The sequence below is a fragment of the Centroberyx affinis genome, unplaced genomic scaffold (assembly GCF_046629955.1).
Source record: "Centroberyx affinis isolate AG114_WGS23_722 - 3 ecotype Tasmania unplaced genomic scaffold, CSIRO-AGI_Caff_v1 ptg002183l_1, whole genome shotgun sequence".
NCBI lineage: Eukaryota > Metazoa > Chordata > Actinopteri > Beryciformes > Berycidae > Centroberyx > Centroberyx affinis.
This window is the reverse complement of record NW_027280491.1, coordinates 72,110-91,029: the sequence shown is the minus strand read 5'-3', so window position 1 is coordinate 91,029 and position 18,920 is coordinate 72,110. Positions and strand designations below refer to the sequence as shown.

Sequence of the window (18,920 nt, the reverse complement as noted above, 5' to 3'; positions counted from 1 at the left end):
TCCATTGAAATTGACCTCCACAAGTTGACCCTTTACTAAAATTAGTAGAAGACGAAATTGGCAGTCACATCCTTGTACTAAGTTAAATATTTAGGAATTTTGGCACAACATGTAGATGTTTAATATTGGTACAGGAAAATTATTTTCTTTCAAACAACTGAAATAAAATCTTGAGAAATTTTAGCAAAATAATGCTTAAATAATATTTTTGGTTGTTTTCCTTTTTGAAATGGTCTGAAGCTATGGAAGAGGCTGGCCGGCATTAAAGGCCTTGTGTTGACGGACTGAGGTAAACTGTTTCTGTTTTGGCTACAGTATCAGTGTAAACCATCCCAGTGTTGAAAGCAACGTCCGGTGAACCAAAGCGTACATTCAGTTCAGACTGGCAGGTGTTGAAATAAGTAGAGCAAAGACTGTCCGGGGTACACCTTTATTCTGGTTGAGAAAATGCGACCCTGCCTTTTTGTAAATACAGGATACAGGCATCCTTGGCAGCGGACCCGTATCTGTGCACACTCTTGGCTGCGATGAGGCAGACTTCAGTATCAGACAGATTCAGTAAACAGATTCAAACAAAGAAAAAGAAGAGAAGAGAGAAGAAAAGGCCAGCGGCAAGAATTTTAACTATTTGCCCAGCCACCTGCAAGTGGGAAGCGTTAAAAATCAGAAACAATCATTGCAGAAACGAAAATTACTCTTCAATATCTCAGTCATATAGGATATTCAAATACGTGAACACAGCACAAAAGATCTGACCAGCTTTTCTCAACACAAATCAAAGTCCAAACTACTGCTCAAGCACCTGCCGCTGGAGAAGCAAACGGCACCCAGGGATTCTGGTTCGTTGCTGTTCGAAGCGTCTCAAGGCGGCTGCAGCAGAAGTGCATGCTGGGAGGACGCATGGCAGGTTTTTGGTCAGAGAAGGTGGTTTGGTCAAGTACAAATTTACAGCAAACACATGATGCAGTTCATCTGATAAGAGGCACATCACAGGTTCACGGCGTTCACGGCTTTCTTTACAAATAGTAGTCTTGGTATAAACAGAATTTGGCTCTAATCTTTTCATCAGTACAGTTTATATAAATATCATTCAGCATCAGATTTATATGAGTATCATTCTATGACACTGGGGGGGTTGCCTTAATTTTTACACCACATAAGTGGACATACAATCATTCATTACCCCCCATATGATCCCAAAACATCAAGGGGAACCTCAAACACAACTGCATAGATCCCCTCTCTCTCCTCTCACTCCCTCCCTCTCTTGCACACACACACACAAACACACACACACACACGCACACACACACACCTAAAAGTCCGGCGCCCAAAAAGATTTCATAAGCTGTTTCATGATTGCACAAAGCACTTAAGCCCATTATCAACGTATAAGTTAAGGCTTCAGACTCACATTCTTCACTCACAGGCTTTAACTGCATAGAAGGAAAAGTGTGGAAAATCATTCTAATATAAAGCCGACAGTAGCAGGCCGGTAGGTTTGCATAATTCCTCATCAACTCTTTTGGATTAACAGTAAAAAAAAAATCATTGTTCTCATTGCTTGGTAATATAAAATGTCTAAAGGCCAGTGTTTATCACAGTTTAAATGGTACAGTAGTGTAAGGCTTTCATGTGTTTTTTTCCTTCTATCTCATTGATTCAAGATGGCAACTCTGTCTCAAACTGGCAGCTCAAAGCCCACAGATAAACCTGACACATATTGTCTTCAAGGTTTCTACAAAGTTAAAAATATAATATATATATATGGTAAGGACTTCATGTGTCTCATTCAGGGCTACGCTACAGCTTCTCAACACCAGTTGACAGGTTTCGTCAGGAACTACAGAGACAAACAGGTATTTGGTTCAACTCTTCATCCTCTTGAACTGATGGAGCAGAGGCGAGGGGGGAAGGGTGGTGTCTCAGGTTAAAAAAAAAAGGGGTGTGGCTATTATTTAAACCCCTCCCACGAGCTCTCCGACACAATCCCTCGACTCCTCCTGCTGATGCCGGCCAGTTTGCCTTTGGCACGGGCCGTCCACCTGACCGCCGTGGAATCCCTGGAGTCCGACAGGTTAGCGTAGCGCGACGAGTCTTCCTCCGGGCCCCGGCCGCCCCAGGAGGCCAGGCCCAGTGGGAGGCCCAGGGAGTGGGGGAAGGACACCGGCGAGTCCCCGGTCTGGCTCTTGGCCTCCGGGGCCTCGTCGGTCGCCGTCTCGGTCCCGTCCCCGAGGTGCGGCGGCTCCCAGCCCTCCATCTTCTCCAGCTTCTTGGCGGGTGAGATCTGCCTCATCGTCATGGTGACGCTCTCCCAGAAACAGTGGCTCTTCTCCGGCTTGTCCTTCTTCTCCTTCTCGTCGTCCTTGATTTTCTTGTGAGATCTTGACCGTGAATAGAGAACAGCAGAGAGAGAAAGAGAGAGGTACATACTTCAACAAAAAGTTGCAGCATACCAATATATACATTATACAGTAATATATACAGTAATCAGGAAGTGGGAACTACCTTGACCACTCACATCTTAAATACAACAGGATACTGGAATATGAAGACATAAGAGGCAGGATGGGAAGCGGGTGTGTTTCAGACATCTAAACACTGCAGAGTGGAACCTTCCCCACACAGCGAGCCATTATATAGGAATTCCCAGTGGGTTGATTTATTTGGGTTTTCCTCTCCATACATATTCCACTTCCTCAAGGGGGTCGGGAAGCTGATGAGGGCTGGCGAACGCAGCTCTATCTTATACAGTATGTAAACTAATATGAGTGGTTGGACATGCAGCCATTATTTCCATTCAGGTGTGTAAATATTTTTCCTACACCCACTTGACCAGTAATGGCCACCGAACATATCTCCATTAACATGATGTGAACCAGAAACGGTGAACGCAGTCATGACTAACAGAAGGAGCAACGTAAGAGAATGCTGTGAAGGGACAAGAGACTAGAAAGATTACTGGAAAAAGGTTTGATATGTGAAGGTTTTGAAGGCATTTGCCTGTCTTTCTATGTGTATGCATTAGGGTTCGAGCAATATGGGTTTTTCAAACCAAGATACGAATATCAATATGTTCTACCAATATTGAATATCAGATTCCGGATTCAGCTTCCGCCTAGAATTGTATTCTTGGCAGGGTGAAAAAGCCTCTATAACAGCCATTAGGACATTATTTGACACTAAAAGTCATCGAAATCCAGACTAATGAAATTCTTTTATGGTTAGGAGCTCCTTAATTCAATTCAATGGTAATTCAATTCTGGGATACATTAGGCTTTTAAATGAAGAATGAATTTACAAAAACCTTGCTGAACTATCAAAATGAATTAATAAACTGTGCAAAGAATATAAACTTTCCTTGCAAGATTAATCAGTCTCTCTCTAGCTGCGGTCAAGGAGGAAGTGGTTCCATAGTGTAGCGGTCATCACGTCTGCTTTACACGCAGAAGGTCCTGGGTTCGAGCCCCAGTGGAACCAGATCTATAATGTTGTGACCTGGAGGTTAAAATGACTTGTTTATAACCTGGAGATCACAGTGTTTGTTTCATGTCGACAGAACAGGTTGACATCTTGTTACTGTAAACATTTGCGTGTTTAAAGAGCATGTTCTTATTCCTATTAAAAGGCTTAGCTGATGAAGACTGTGATGCACAGTTGGTTTCGCTACTGTTGACAAAATGCACTTATTGTAAGTCGTTTTGGACAAAAGCGTCTGCTAAATAACGTAATGTAATGTAACCTCCATCACTGACTGACTGATATCTGATATTTAATAAAAGGCCAATATCAGCCTGATATATCTTCAAACCGATATATCGGTCTAACCCTAGTGTGCATGAATACTGGCTCTGACAAGCTGTAGTTGGCCTCTGTCCACACATAAAAGACATGATAAACACATACAACCTGTCCTCCACTCATAAATCCCCATACAAACCATGTTGTTTCAGATCATTGTTGAACCTAATCTAAACATTTATAGATGTTACATTTATTTATACAACTATTTGGATTTTTCTCAGCCTGCCGTCAAGTTAACCGCGTCGACTAACATATTTATCTGTCAACAGGCTGTAAAATGGAAAGACGTAATAACTTTGTAATGCCAACAGAGCAGGGCTGTAGTAGTAGAGACCGATTTTGGCGGTCTTGGTCTCATCTCTGACTCGTAGTTAATATGACTCGGACTTGAATCGGTCTCGGGTGAATTAACGTTACATAATATTATTGTTTTTATAATTATAATCTCTTCTAAGAAAGTGACCGAATGATACAATTTTCACAGTTGATAAAGTTATGCGCCTACCGAAAGGTTTAGTGACTGCTGATTGGTGATATGCAAAAAAAACCTCACCATGTCCATATGTAACGTTACTCCTGCTCTCGCTCTGTCTTTCTCTGTCTCTTTTCATTCGTCTTCGCCTTCTTAAATTGCTCAACGTTAACGTAACTGTTCATAATGTCTGCCAATTCTTCGGTCATTACATTTGCTAACCTTAACCCTAACCTGACATAAGATTATTTCAATAATATGATTAAATTAAAATGTCATGCCAGAATATTTTCAGTCAAGCAATGCTGAGAGCAGCATATGGTTGTGGAGCAGTAAGAAAAAGTAGGTGAAATAGATTAATCCACTTCTAGTTAAGTAAAGGTGCAACTACTGTATGTTATGAACATAAACAAGCTGCCTACATTTAATTTTGTCCTCAAAACATGCTAATTTTGTTGAAATGTCTTTAGAAACCTCCCTTCTATTTTAGGCAATAAACAAAAATATGCTATTTTAGTCAATAAATACAATGGTAGCCTTGGATAACACATTGCTATGGTATTGGTCTCGAATTGGACTCGTAGTTTTGCGGTCTTGGTCTCGACTCGGTCTCGACCCGCTCAACTCCCCCTGGTCTTGGTCTCGACTCGGTCTCGACCCCCCTCGGTCTTGGTCTTGAATCAGACTCGATTCACCAATGACTCGATCTGGACTTGGACTCGACCAAGGCGGTCTCGACTACAGCCCTGCAACAGAGACTGGTTGCTCCACCAAGGCCCGTGTGCATCAATATCACGTGTGTAACCTCACCCTCTGCGGTCGGCCAGCTTGACCCCGGTCAGCAAGAAGTGTTCGTCATCTTTCGAGGAGAACATCTTCTTCTCCCTCCTCTCCTTCTTGGACATGATCTTCTTCACCTTGGCCTCCTGAGAGAAACCAGCAGACATGAGAAGCGTTTGACTTTGAATCGCAGAGCCGGAATGACGAAACTCATCTGTTGCAAGTTTAGCTCGCTATCTCGGATGCCTCTTTGTGAATGATTTATGCTCCCCAAGGAGGATGAGTTAATAAAGTCAACCTTATTGGAATTTAGAAAAGCAGCCTTGTGTTCAGATTGATGCATTATTGAAAGTCTTTTATGGGTTGTAAAGGGGCTTCATGGGCTCTGGAGTCATGAAACTCGCTCTACCTGTAAATGTAAATCATGCAAATCTCCATGTAAAGGTAGAACATGAAAATCACTAAAACTGCAGGTAGAAGGTTTTTCTGCAACAATAAGCCTTTAGGTAAGTTATGGTACCCTTATGGAACTTACCCTTATGGTAAGTTAGTCGATAGTAGCCCAATACTTCATAATGTTATACAATAGCCGTACTCCCTCTGCACATACAACCTACTTCACCATACACACAGGACAATTTTCTTATCGTTGCTGTTGGGTGAAAACCTCATAACTCACTAACAATTTTGTCCAACTTCCACTGAAGGATTATATGCTCCTTTACAGGTTGCGAAAATTCTCTGGCCCTTGGGTTCATGAAACTTTTTCAAAACCAGTTAGATAAACTAAAAAAAAAGACTGTTTTTCTTCATTCCTGACATTTTGGAGATAAAAATGTTTCATCCAGCAACAAGGTTTTCAATGCTTTGCCGGGCTTTCTTGTCAGGTCACTGTGACCACAATATCCCAAGGTTATTATCTGCGAATATCAAAATGAGGTCTTTATTTTCAGGAGCAAGCATTCTTTTCTGTTCTGTTCTATTCCGTGTCTGCTGGCATTCAGAAAGGATTGAGTACTGAGGGAGACAGAGAGAGAGAGAGAGAGAGAGAGAGAGAGAGAGAGAGTCTGAGTGATGTTGACTTGGCAGTGCGTACACACCGCATTCCAGTGGAAGACCCACCGCTCCCTCCGAACCCCCCGGACTCTCCTGTCACATCAGAATTCCTCCCTGCCCTCGCCGCTCTCCTCGGAGCGGCGGTACCGCCCCGCTCGGCGATTACGGAACACAATGTTGGCTCCGCTTCTCTCCGCGCCTGGGAAGCCTTCCCAATGTCAACCGTCAAGGTCATAACGTTTACTCCTACTCACATCCGCGTCTGCGTTGCCTTGCTGTTATCGGGACATTCTCAGTGTGGACGGCATTGTTCAACGATGAACTGGCGACCCTTTAAACGGTTTCTTTCCTGCGCTATTTTACCTATAGAGGAGGTACTCAAAATCCTCACACACACACACACACACAACACTCTCTTTTGTTCCAGACCAAAGGATGTGACAACACCGACAACAAACAAACAAGCAGCTGGAGGGGGAAGCAGTCACCTCACCAGCCACACAGGAAGACATACAATACTAAGAACTGTCTGTCCCGAGATCAAGCTTCAGAACTTCACAGTACATGGCTTTAAACAGCACAGTTTGTACAAAACAAGGGGATATACATAAGCTCTACATTGTCATCCGGCACACATAAGAACACACACACATCTCTATGTCGTACACACACACTTACAATATATGCGTGTACACTTTCTCTCCTCTATCAGAATCGGCTCATGATCTCTTCTCGCACTTTTACTTTACAGTTATGTGGCATTTGATCTTTACTGCAGCAGACTATGGTGTCTTATGCCAGAGAGATGCACAGTTGCTGATTAATGAAAACAACTGTCCTCCTCTTCTCTCCTCTCACCATCATAACATCCCCGAGGGCGAGAGCGCTGCCATTTTCCTGTGTGTTTATTATCATCAAGAAATATTCATAGAATTTCATCTGTCAGCTATTTCAACACACACACACCTCCATCCCTTCTCTCGGCCTTACTCCCTCACTCACGCTCTCTCTCTGTCTCTCTCTCTCTCTCTCTCTCTCTCTCTCTCCCTGCTCCCCTGTTGTTGCCAAGTGTAAACTGTGGATCAGATTTGCCGTAGTTAGAGCTTTGCAGAACCAGAGATGCCAGCAGAGATTGAGTGTGTCTGTGTCTGTCAGTGGTGGAAAGAGTACTACAACGCCCTACTCAAGTAGAAGTATTGTTACTTTGCTGATATCTTAAAAAGAAGTAAAATTACTGGTGTAAAAAATCAACCTAAGTAAAAGTGAAAAGTAGCTCATTTAAAATGTGCTCACTGTTACTAAATAAGAGTTACTTTTTAGATTTTTTAGAAAGGAGAACTTTGTTACATATGATCCTTCCCATGCAATTATAAAAGAACGAGAGGACAGAGTTCAAGCTCTATTATTTTCATTGGAAAAATTGGAAATTACAAAATAAAGTGCACAAAGAAAAGCCAGATTACTCTTCTCTTCTTTGCTGACTGACCGTTCACTGCAAAGAGATCCAATTTGTCAATTTATTGTCAATTGTCCAATTTGTGTTGCTTATGGAGAGCCACATAATTTGTACTCTGTAATGGATGTGATTTAAAATGTAGTGAAGTACAATACTTAAAAACACAAGTAAAAACACAAGTACACAAAAATGGTACTCAATTACAGTAATGTGAGTAAATGTAATTAGTTACTTCCACCCTTCATGTGTGTGTGCATGCATGCATGCGTGCAAGTGCGTGCACACTTGTCTGCCTGTAGTTAAATTCAGGCTTTGTGTGTGTGTGTGCAGGCATGCATGTGCACTGATACAGAGACCTGCGTATTCAGTATTCTCTGCAGCATTAACCTGCAGGCCTCTGGATCCAAAGCAGCTCAGTGCCCAGTAATCTCTTTCTGCCCCAGCCAGCCAGCAGGCAAACCAAGCCACTCACTGAGCTTTACCTCCAGCTCCATGCCTGGCGGAACAATAGAGCTCTTATTGGACCGAATTCTTCCATCCATACCTTAGAGATGGAGCTGCGAGATTAAAGAGGCATTTCACCCAACACCGTTCAACAGCCTTTTAATTTTGGAAATATTCTATGAATCATGGATATCAGACACAATAATGGCAAGGAGACAGGATGAGGTGTCTGGGTTTTGGAGGCTGTGTGAAAGCCCTTTGGGTGGATTGGTTCAGATCCAACTATGACCTTTGTCCTCTTTCTTGTGTCTCCACTGTACGCTTTGTTAGAAAAGCAGAAGTGCCATTAAAAGGGTAATTCAAAATATCTAGAACTGGACTCAATCTGAGACAGACAAAGGTAACTTCCTATTCTTTGATGCCAAAGCTGAAAACTCCCATGTTCCACTTTGTGCTTATCCTAATATGAGCACTAACCGACTGCAGCCTTCCATACTGACATGGCAGCTGCTGCTATTTTCAGCCTTGTTTTTCTTCCACGGCGATTGTTCCCTTCCAAAGGCCCAACTCCTCGAAAGAATGCTGCGTTTCCTTCCCTTCTCCAGCCCAGCCAGCCCTGTCCTCACTTACAAACAGGACAGGTTATGAAATAGCGACATGTCCTGTGAACCGAGTCGCCCACAGTAGCTTTAGAGTAGGCAGCCGGCCAGAGAACGGCGACAATACGTAGCGTGTGAGGTTTACACTCCAGCTTTACATGCTCAGGAGACATGTGGTAAACAGTTTAGACAAGGCCGCACCTTTGAGTAAAGAGTTGTCAACACAGATCATGAGACATAACGTTATCTGTCATGACCAAACACACAGCACACACTCGCACTCACACCGGGGTCGGGGCCATTCATGAATTGAATTGAGAATGCATGGTAAATTCCATTTAAATTCCTGGAGTTGGAATTGGAATGGCACCCAGCTCTAAGGAAACAGAATTGGAATTGAATTGGAATGACAGGAAACAGAATTAAATTCCATGAAATTCCACTTCCATGCTGATGTGTTTATTCATGAACTGACCCCAACCCTGCTTTACATACTGTTTGAACTGAGCACAGGCACAGATAGTTGAACTATAGTTGCACTTGTCATCAAACCCACATCATAAAGCCCTTATTTACATATACAACGTTTACAGAGCGAAGATGCAACTGAACAAGCTAATCAGTGTGAGCGCACACACACAAACACACACACACACACACACACACAGACACCACTCTATCCTTATGAGGACTTTCCATCCATTTGTTCCCTAATTCGCTAACCACTCCAGTACATGCCTACACTTAACCCTTACACTAACCTAATCCAATACTAATTCTAACCTTAACCCTAAACCCAAGTCCAAATCAAACCTAAACTTAATCTTAACCCTTATTCTAACCTAATCATAACTCTAACACTAACCCTAAACTCTAAACCCTAAACTTGTCCCTTGAATAAGTGAGGACTGACCAGAATGACCTCACTTTGCAAAAATGACCTTACTACTTACTACAGACTCAAACTGGGTATCACAAGGATAAAAGTACAAGAACACACATACACACACACATATGCGCGCACACACATACACCATAACAACAAACAAGACAGTTTCCCAGTGATAAGGTGAAGGATAAGCTAGGGGATGATAGCCGACCGCTGGCCTGTTTACAGATAAACACTGCAGCCTCAGCACTGCTCCACTCCCTCCTGCTTTACCTCAGCTGTTTTGTAGTCTGACAAGGAGAAACTTGTGTGTGTGTGAGAGAGAGAGAGAGAGAGAGAGAGAGAGAGAGAGAGACAGAGAGACAGAGTGTGTCTGGATTAGGGGGTTGAGGTGACTAGAAGGATGTGGGTTTTTCAGTAATGGAAGATTGGCTGTTGATAGGGTTACACAACTATGATTGTCTGAATATGTGTGTGTGTGTGTGTGTGTGTGTATATATATATGTGTGTACAGTAAATGCAACTGTGAGGGAGAAGATAAGAGTGTGTAGGGCGGGTACAGATGTGTGTGTGTGTGTGGGGGGGGGGGGGTATGTATTATGTAAAAATGAAATGGAAAGAATGTGAAAGGAGGGGGCAAATGAAGAGAACATTTAGGGGTAGATAGCTAGTGTGTGTGTGTGTGTGTGTGTGTATTATATTTAAATAGCTGTGGCATTGTGCTGTTTACCTTGGATACTGGACTGACAGGCTCCTCCTCCTCCTCCTCCTCTTCCTCTCCTTCTATGTCTTTGTCCTGAGACACACACATACATACACACACACACACACACACACACACACACACACCAGCGGTGAGTAACACAAATAGCAGCTACCCCCCCAACACAAACACACACATGCACACACACACCATCCACACTACACACAGCAGGGATGCTGTGTGTGGAGTGTGTGCAGGCCTTCCTGTAAGAGAGAGGCTAACCTATTTCTAGAGCTGTAACATAAACACACAGTGTTTGGAAGGTGGGATGGAGGGAGGAAGGGAGGAAGGGAGGATGGAGGAACGAGGGCAAAGCCACTGAACTCAGAGGGAAGAGTTAAACAAAGGAAGAGAGAAAACAAATCCTGTCACCTATGACCCATTCCCCCGTAGGAGACAGCTTTTGCATTTGAAGGAAAAAGGAAAAAGGTGGGGGAAATAAAAATCACTACAATTGGTTAAATCATATGAACAAGGCAGCAAGAAGTCATCAGACAGCTGAACTGAGCCTGAGCTTAGCGAGGCGAAGCCAGAATTCCTGTAAAATGATCAAAGCTTTAAGCAGCACTGCTACAGGACCACAGCGGAGAGAGAGAGAGAGAGAGAGAGAGAGAGAGAGCGAGAGAGAGAGAGGTTGGACATGCCTGAGCAAAGTCTTCTGGGTCTCCGCCACCTGAGCTGATCAAAGACACACACACTCACACACATACTGATGACTACTGACTACTGTTAGAGTGCAAAAGCATTAACAACCAGGAACAGAGGGAGAGGGAGGGAGAGAGAGAGAGAGAGTGAGACAGAGGAGTGGGGGGGGGGGGGGGTTGAGGGAAGGGGGTGAAAGAAAGTCTGGGTCTGTAAATGCTTCAGGGGGAGAGAGTAGTGTTTCGGCAAACGCTCCTGACAACAGAAAGCAAGAGTTTTGCTTTCGCACCTCGGGGCGGGGGGGGGGGGGGGGCTCTCTTTCCCTCTCTCTTTCTCTCTCTCTCCCTCTGTGTGTGTGTGTGTGTGTCACTTTTGGCACAGCATTGTCTGATAAAAGCCAGATTACCCAGGCGAGAAAGACGCACGGCGAATTCTAACGCAGAAAGTTCAAAAAGCGCCATCCGTAATTACGCAAAAGCCCTCCGTCACACTCCGGCAGTCCTCCACCTCCTCCGGACCCGCTGCCTCTGAAAACACTGTATTGCATTTAACATGACGCAGAGGGCTTTCCGATAAACCCCATTTTTACCCCGGCGTCGCGGATTATGACGATTTAATTTGGCCCTGTGAGGCAAAAAGACTCCCGTTTGATCCCCCTCCCATCTTAAACCTCTCCCCTTCAGCAAAGGATCAGCTCAGCTATTTGTCTCTCTCCCTCTCCTCTTCTCATGATTTACAGCCGTTCGATGCGAAGACATCTGAAGTTCTGCTCGGGCCTGATCTGTAATATAATGATCCGGCTTCACAGAGAGGAGTATAACAGTGGGATTAGAGCGGCGTTATTGAAGTATTCAGGTGTTGTTATGCCGCTTTAAGCCGGAGTCAAACAAGCACACACACACAATTTACACACACACACACACACACACACCTGCCTCTCACAGCCTGCTGAAGTTCAACAGAGAGTGGTGGGAAAGCAAGCTGTGGCACGGGTCTAGTAGCCCTAAAGCACCGTGGAGGGAGGGAGGGAGGGAGGGGGGAGGAAGGGAAAGATATTAACTTCAAATCCTTTGTTCTCTCTCCTCGCTTCATGCTCTTTTGCCGTTTTCTCTCTCTTGTCCTTTGTGTCTCTTCATGGATTAGGCCTTTCTGTTCGTCTGCCTCTACCTGTCTGACTGTATCTGTGTTAGTTTCTCTCTCTCTCTCTCTCTCTCTCTCTCTCTCTCTCTCTCTCTACTACCTGCCCTGTCGATTTCAATTTCATCTTGCTGTATTGGCACGGCATGTAAATCCATCTGTGTTGGCAAAAGTGTATAACGGGGGGAAATTGTACATAAATAAAAGAAAAAGAAAGAGAAAATAAAAGTACATTTAATGTAATAATGTAATGTAATGTTTAAAGAAAATGCAACTTCATTATTTGCCCTATAATACAGTATATGTTGCACATGTGGTATGTTTGTATAAATACATTAATGTGAGAAACTCATAATATTGCATGTTGTAATATTATCCCTTCACCTACTTACACAGTATACATACATAACATTCAAGTACCAAAAATTTTAACATTTCATTTTGATGGTTGTCTGTGTCTGTATCTGTCTCAATTCAACTCAAAGAAGCTTTACTGGCATGGCAAAACAAATTTATATCAAAAATTCAAAAAATGCTCAAAACAATCTCTTTCTTTCTCTCTCTCTCTCTCTCTCTCTCTCTCTCTCTCTCCCTCCCTCCTACCTTTCCCTCTCTCAACAGCCGCCAGTTTGCCAAGGGAAAGATTTGAATAAAACGGAAGGGGAAAGATTGAATGTTCAGACTGTGTTGTCATCATTTCTGGCCTGATCCCGGCTTCATTCCGCCCCTGTCCGCAGCGCTTACGTTTTATGCTCCGACCCCCTGACCCCTGGATGTACTTTACTGCCGCGGCGACTGGGGCAGACCTCCCTGATGACTTTCCCAGGAATCCCAAGGAGAAGCCGATGGCCTGTTCTCAGACCAGCTCTTAGGGCCCAAGCAGTCGTAGTGACCACTGGGAACAGAGTCACAAACTGACCTCAAAGCAGCTCTTAAGGGGTAAAGGCCACATGCGTTGGTTCCCAGGATGGGAGTTGGGAACGCCCAATCAAATCCAGCCAAGGGCCAGAGATCTTGACATTATCACAACAACACATGACAAATGCTGGGAATCGGTGTTGGTTGATATTCCCAATTGCCTACTAAATGACACATTTATCAATCCAGTCTATGTTATATCACACTAATGAAGCAGAAGCCAATGAATAAAATCAACAGTGGCCATAGTTTGTCACAAGTGTAAACAAACTCGCTAAAAATAAGAATTAAGGGAAACTCAGACCAGTTTCTTGATAAAAAAAAAGTTAGAAGAGGAACCTTTTTAATTCTTTATTTATTTATTTATTTATTTTAAATCTCTGTCAGAAAGACTGATTAAAAATGCTAACCTTTTACTTTGACCTCACTCTTTGACGTCTTTGACCACCCCTTTATTTTTTCTGATGTGTGAATGTGTAGTCTTACAAATTAGAGTAGTAGAACAAATCACCTATTTGTCTATTAATTAACTACGTTTCTGGACGCCTTGTAGGAAAATGTGTTGATTTAATACACACATAGAACAAATCACCTATTCGTCTATTAATTAACTAAGTTTCTGGACGCCTTGTAGGAAAATGAGTTGATTTACTACACACACTTAAAAGATATATTTTTAGAGGTTCAGAGATCTCCACATCCAAGAAGGCAGACAATACTCTCTCTCTCTCTGTAAAACCATGATATGTTGCACATTTAAAATATGTTAAGAAGATCTTGTATTTTAAAAAATGATATATGAAAAAATATCCAGCATGTCTCAGCTGGTAAATTCATCATAGACATGATCCAGAGATTGTGTGTTTAAATTTAATGCAGAACCATTTGGAATCATATTGGAAGTCAAACACTGTTACATTGGCAAGACAAATGAATTTGAGGATCTGAGGGGAAGAAGGTCAACAGTTACACTTCATTTTAATTTATTGGCAGCCAGAACTGTGTTCCACGGATTAAAGGTCTAAAGTCTAAAAGTTAGAGTCTACACTGGAAAGTAGATTCCAAGGTGGTTGCACTTTTTTGCCGCAGCTGAGTGGAAATGTCACTCTCAAGACATTTCTGAGTGTGTGTGTGTGTGTGTGTGTGTGTGTGTGTGCCTGCGCCCTCTTATCATGGATTGTCCCCTATCCGCCCCCCAACACCCTGACAGAACCCAGCTGCTTGCAAGTGCTGATACGGGGACTCTTGGACCGCACACACTGCTGCTATACTCACCTGGGACAATGGTATGTGTGTGTATGTGTGTGTGTGTGTGTGTCTGTGGATGCAGGGGGGTCTTGTCAGAAAGCAATCTCCTTATCTATCACCCCTTGTTTCCCCACAACATGCTAGAAGACAAATCCCAAATGACTGAGAATAAATACTGCAGCTTCCATACTTGCATAATCACAACAAAGAGGCAAACATGAGCCGTTCACTCGTGACAGACAAGTGTCGGGTCAACCTCAACCATAACCTTTAAAGATAGGAGGAAACTAATGGATTTTGTAAGGCTATTTGAGTGTAAATTCCTCCACAGCCAAAGGGAATCGCTGTAAAAATCACTATAATATTCCTATAGGAACTTATACTGTCTCTGTGGGACTCTTTTTTTAATCTCCTATGGTATCACAATACTATTCCTACAATATCCCTATAGGGCCGTATAGGTTTTTCTGTCATATATGTACAGTATCCTTCCAAAATGTGTGTTAGGATTACTATAGTTGTGTTTCCTCTTTGACCTCTTTGAGTGCATTTTCTCTCACTCTCTCCAGCAGCTGACATGACATCTGACTTTACACACTTGTCCTCCCCTCCTCCTCCTCCTCCTGCACAACCATGACAGCATCTTGGCTCTTCTTACATTGTAACATCTGCTTCATAACAAACCTAAGTAAACCTGGTCACTTTTTAGGGGCATATGCAAAAAAAAAAATGTAGTAATTGCATAGAAAATGTAAGAAGGCATTATAAATCATAGTCATTATAGGCCTATCAGAACCTGTGCACAACATTTATCCTGCATAATTCATATACACTGCAAAAATGTCCTTCTTAACAAATCATGTAGTCTGGTATTGAGTATTAAAATGTTATTTTTCTTCTAACAAGTAGAACGTCTGCCACTGGGGCGTGATAATTCCACTTTCCAATACAAATCCACTTGTTTCCAGAAGTTTCTTGCTACTAGTAAAGTGAGCTGCCTTATTCAGCCTCGTTTCGAGACACAGACACTTGTTCCTGGGTTTAAAAAAAAAAGGCCTGAAACAAGTGAAACTGTACTGGGAACAAGTGGAATTTGCTCATCTCCCAATGTCAGATTTTTTCCAGTTATTTTTTAGAAAAAATAACCCTCTAAGGCCGAATATGAGACTGAATGACTGCTATAAAGATGGACATTTTTTGGAGTGTATGTTGTTTGTGTTTCCGTGTGCCATCTGTCTGTCTCATTACCTTATAGGAGTGATGATAGTGCCAGGACATGTCGTCTTCCTCTGACGCATAATCCACCAGCACTTTGCTCTTGCTTTTCTTGAACATATCTCCGCTTGTCGCTGAAACAAGCCCGTCTTGTTCTTTGGAGAAGTCGCCTACTTTCGGCTCAAACTACAGTTCACAGCGGATCCCGAGGTGTCCGGTCCCGTTTTGCCCGTTTTCTAGAGAGATCGCCGACTGCCACAGCGCGTTCTGGTGTTTTGCTTATTTTGTTTTTTCTACTGCAACGAATCCGGGAGTCTTTCTATGAAAACCGCTCATTCATTGAAATAGGTGCCAGGAGCTGCAAGGCTCGACTTCTTTGAAACGACGCCTACTATTCGTTTCATAAGTGTTTGGCGTGTATTTGATGCGTTTTTTACGCAGCCTCGACCACCTGGACCTTTACCCGTCGCTCCTCCCATATCCCCCCTTCTCTTCTCTTGTTTCTCTAAGTTGCCATGGCAGGAGGAGGAAGGGGCCATGCTTTACTTTTCATCTCTGGCCAGTGCAGACATAAAGCCATGCGTTCATGCATAATAATGTTACTTTTTTTCCACAGGCCAAAATGAGCTGTCACATGGAAAAACACGTAACTTCAGACAAAAGGCAGGTAGCGGATACACTCGGTGAACCATTTCACCTCTTCAGTTCCCATAGACCAGTCTATTTGGCAGGTGAATAAACTGACCTTGTGTGTTTGTTACAAATATTGCATACTGGGAGATTATGGTCAGTTGTCCCATGGGATCATGGCACAGTGGTTTGGTCAATTTGATCTATTTAAAGGAATAGTTCACCCAAAAATGAAAATTCTGTCATCATCTACTCACCCTCATGCCAAATGAAACGCAGGTGAAATTTGTTAGTCCATATAACACACAGGGAGGTTGCCAGCACATCTTGGTAGCAGCCTTCTCCAAAACAACTGAAGTCAATGGGGACCTGTTCTTCAGAGTTCTAAAACATAAACAGCCAAACAATCACACTGTGAATAGAAAGACCTATACACCATTATTTGTTGCAAATCAATCAGCTGTAGTTAAGATTTGCACTAAATGCTGTAAATATACTGTAGGTCTTTTTGGAACTCTGAAGAACTGGTCCCCACTGACTTCAGTTGTTTTGGAGAAGGCTGCTATGGAGTTGTGCTGGCAGCCTCCCTGTGTGTTATGGACAAACTTCACCTGTGTTTCAACTGGCATGAGGGTGAGTAGGTGATGACAGAATTTTCATTTTTGGGTGAACTATTCCTTTAAGTGGGATCCAGGGCCCACTAGGGGACTTTGAATGAGTCATGGGGGTCCTGAAGCAAAATGAAACAAGAGTTTAATTTCACTACTGCTGTTATTTAATTCACTAAAAGTCAGAACAATGAAGGAAAGAATGATATATTTTTATTATTCTTCACTCTTTTCATTGTTATCGCCCCAACTTTAAAATAAGATTGGGAACTAGATTGTATAACTGTATGTCTGTGAGACTTAAGCCTGCATGCTTAATTATCATAGGTTTGTTTTATTATTAAACTTTCTCAGAAAAGAGATGCTGATCTAGTATTAGGCCCACTTTACATTTACAGTACATTTACATTTTCAGGCATTTAGCTGACATTCTTATGCAAAGTGGCTTATTATATAAGAAGTGCAGCAGTAGAACTTGCTTAAATTCCTGTATCATCTAAATTACAAGCAACCAACAAGGATTATGCCCTGACAATATTCATGTGACCATAGAATAATCATTTAAAGTGTGAGGTCACACGATGTAGGCTGTACTTCACATGGTTTATAGACACAATCCATGTAAAGTTTTGGTATATTCACTTATGACCTTGAAGAGTTTGACTTATGTATGTAGATAGAAAACAAGCTTTTGGGAATTTTCATAAGCAATCATCACAGAGATTTTTTTTTACCCCAGAATTTACAAACATTACAAGTGTAAACAAATCTTGTACGACCTTAAAATAAATATAGCAGTCACATCCTGGCAGCCCTTGTATTTTTCATACAAGGTCAAACGATAAATTTCAGAGGAAAAAAATGTATCCAATCCAATATATCAACTTGTAAACAAAGCCAGCAGCTGAGTGTCAGTGTTACAAAGACAGTTACAGATGGGGCCTTTGGGAGAAAAAGTGGTCATAAATACGTAGTTTTCGTCCAAGAGGTTTTCTAATTATGAACTGAGACTGCTTTTCTTATTAAAAAAATCCATCACTCTTGTGATTATTTAGGAATTATTCCGCTCTCAGTGCTTTTCCTGTTTGGAGAATGATGGTCTTTACTGTAGTGCATGAAGTGTAGACAGACTGGCGGATGTAAAATAGATTGTGAAGATAATATCTCAGTAAAGTCCATAACATAATATGTGTAAATTTTTATGAACAGACAAAAGATAATATTTCTGTAAGGTTTGTGGTTGTGTGTTGTAAATAGACATGGAAATGGTACTAATGCTGTTAGTTTTGTGTCAAACCAGAGAGGTCAGAAGTAGGGTTTGGTCACTTTCTTCTCTCTCTCTCTCTCTCTCTCTCTCTCTCTCTCTCTCTCTCAAAGACCTCTGACGCCAGGCAAACAAATGACACATTATGCTAGTGGGCTGACCTCTTAAAATAGCCATGGTTAGCGGTGGTAACACCACTCACCTGATTCAAAGGTCTACTTAGGTAAATTCCTACGTTTCTGTGTCCACAGTAGGCTGAGTCAGTTGGGAATGTGGACTGTTAGATGCGTGAGAGCTTACAGTTTCAGAAGACAGAGTCCCTGTTTAGATAAAAACCAGCGGCATCAGATAAAACAGGGCTTGACTCTCTGTTTGAATTTACACCTTGTCCTAAATCGGCCCAGCCAGGCATTTGTTTTGAGACAGCGTTCAAGATGTTCTGCAGTGTAGTAGCACTCAGATGTGTGATGCTGTTATTGCAGCTATTGGCACCCATACAAATAAAGCTGTTTCCAATCCACACCAAACAGTCTCACATTGTAATCTGCTTCAAGTTAGTGCTGTGGCTTTGTGTGAGTGTGTGTGTGTTCTGCCTGTATGTGTGTGAGCAGGAACGTTCCCGTTTAGATATATGCTTCTATATGGCTTGGTGTCAGTACTCCATTATTGAGATTAGTGCCAGCTGACACAAGCCATTCCTGCTGAGCTGTGGCTGGCTGTTAGGATGTGTCCATCAGTGGAAGTCACCTATCAATAGGCGGGTCAGTGACCTGTGACACCGCAGGTCGTCACTGGGTCACCCCTCCATCTGAGGCCCTTTCCAGGAGTTGCATTCCCATAGTATCTCCAGAGTGGTTATTTACAGTGTAGGTGACCCTGGTGGCCAACAGGAGCACGCATGCCCCTAATCCACTTAATCGTCTTTGGCCTCAGGGTGGCCACACAATCAGAGGTCTGGGTTTTACAAAGCGGAAACCCCTGACTTCATTGGAATC

The 18,920-nt window shown here is 42.7% G+C and overlaps 1 protein-coding gene and 1 non-coding gene across 4 annotated transcripts; one reads left to right on the top strand and one right to left on the bottom strand.

Moving 5' to 3' along the window:
• Nucleotides 1–481: 481 nt before the first annotated feature.
• Nucleotides 482–15,794, bottom strand: LOC139654996 (testis development-related protein). Of its 3 annotated transcripts, none has more exons than XM_071532284.1 (4): nt 15,457–15,794; nt 10,231–10,296; nt 5,087–5,202; nt 482–2,384 (listed from the first exon to the last, which is right to left on the bottom strand). In XM_071532284.1, the coding sequence occupies exons 1-4, from the start codon at nt 15,541–15,543 to the stop codon at nt 1,955–1,957; spliced, it is 699 nt and encodes a 232-aa protein (XP_071388385.1). In that variant the 5' UTR covers nt 15,544–15,794; the 3' UTR covers nt 482–1,954. The 3 variants fall into 3 exon arrangements, with proteins under 3 accessions (XP_071388385.1, XP_071388386.1, XP_071388387.1); XM_071532285.1 differs by having other exon boundaries at nt 10,240–10,296; XM_071532286.1 differs by lacking the exon at nt 10,231–10,296.
• On the top strand, nt 3,408–3,480 carry trnav-uac (transfer RNA valine (anticodon UAC)). Its single transcript has one exon. It is a non-coding gene; the product is annotated as a tRNA-Val (tRNA).
• Nucleotides 15,795–18,920: the final 3,126 nt, after the last annotated feature.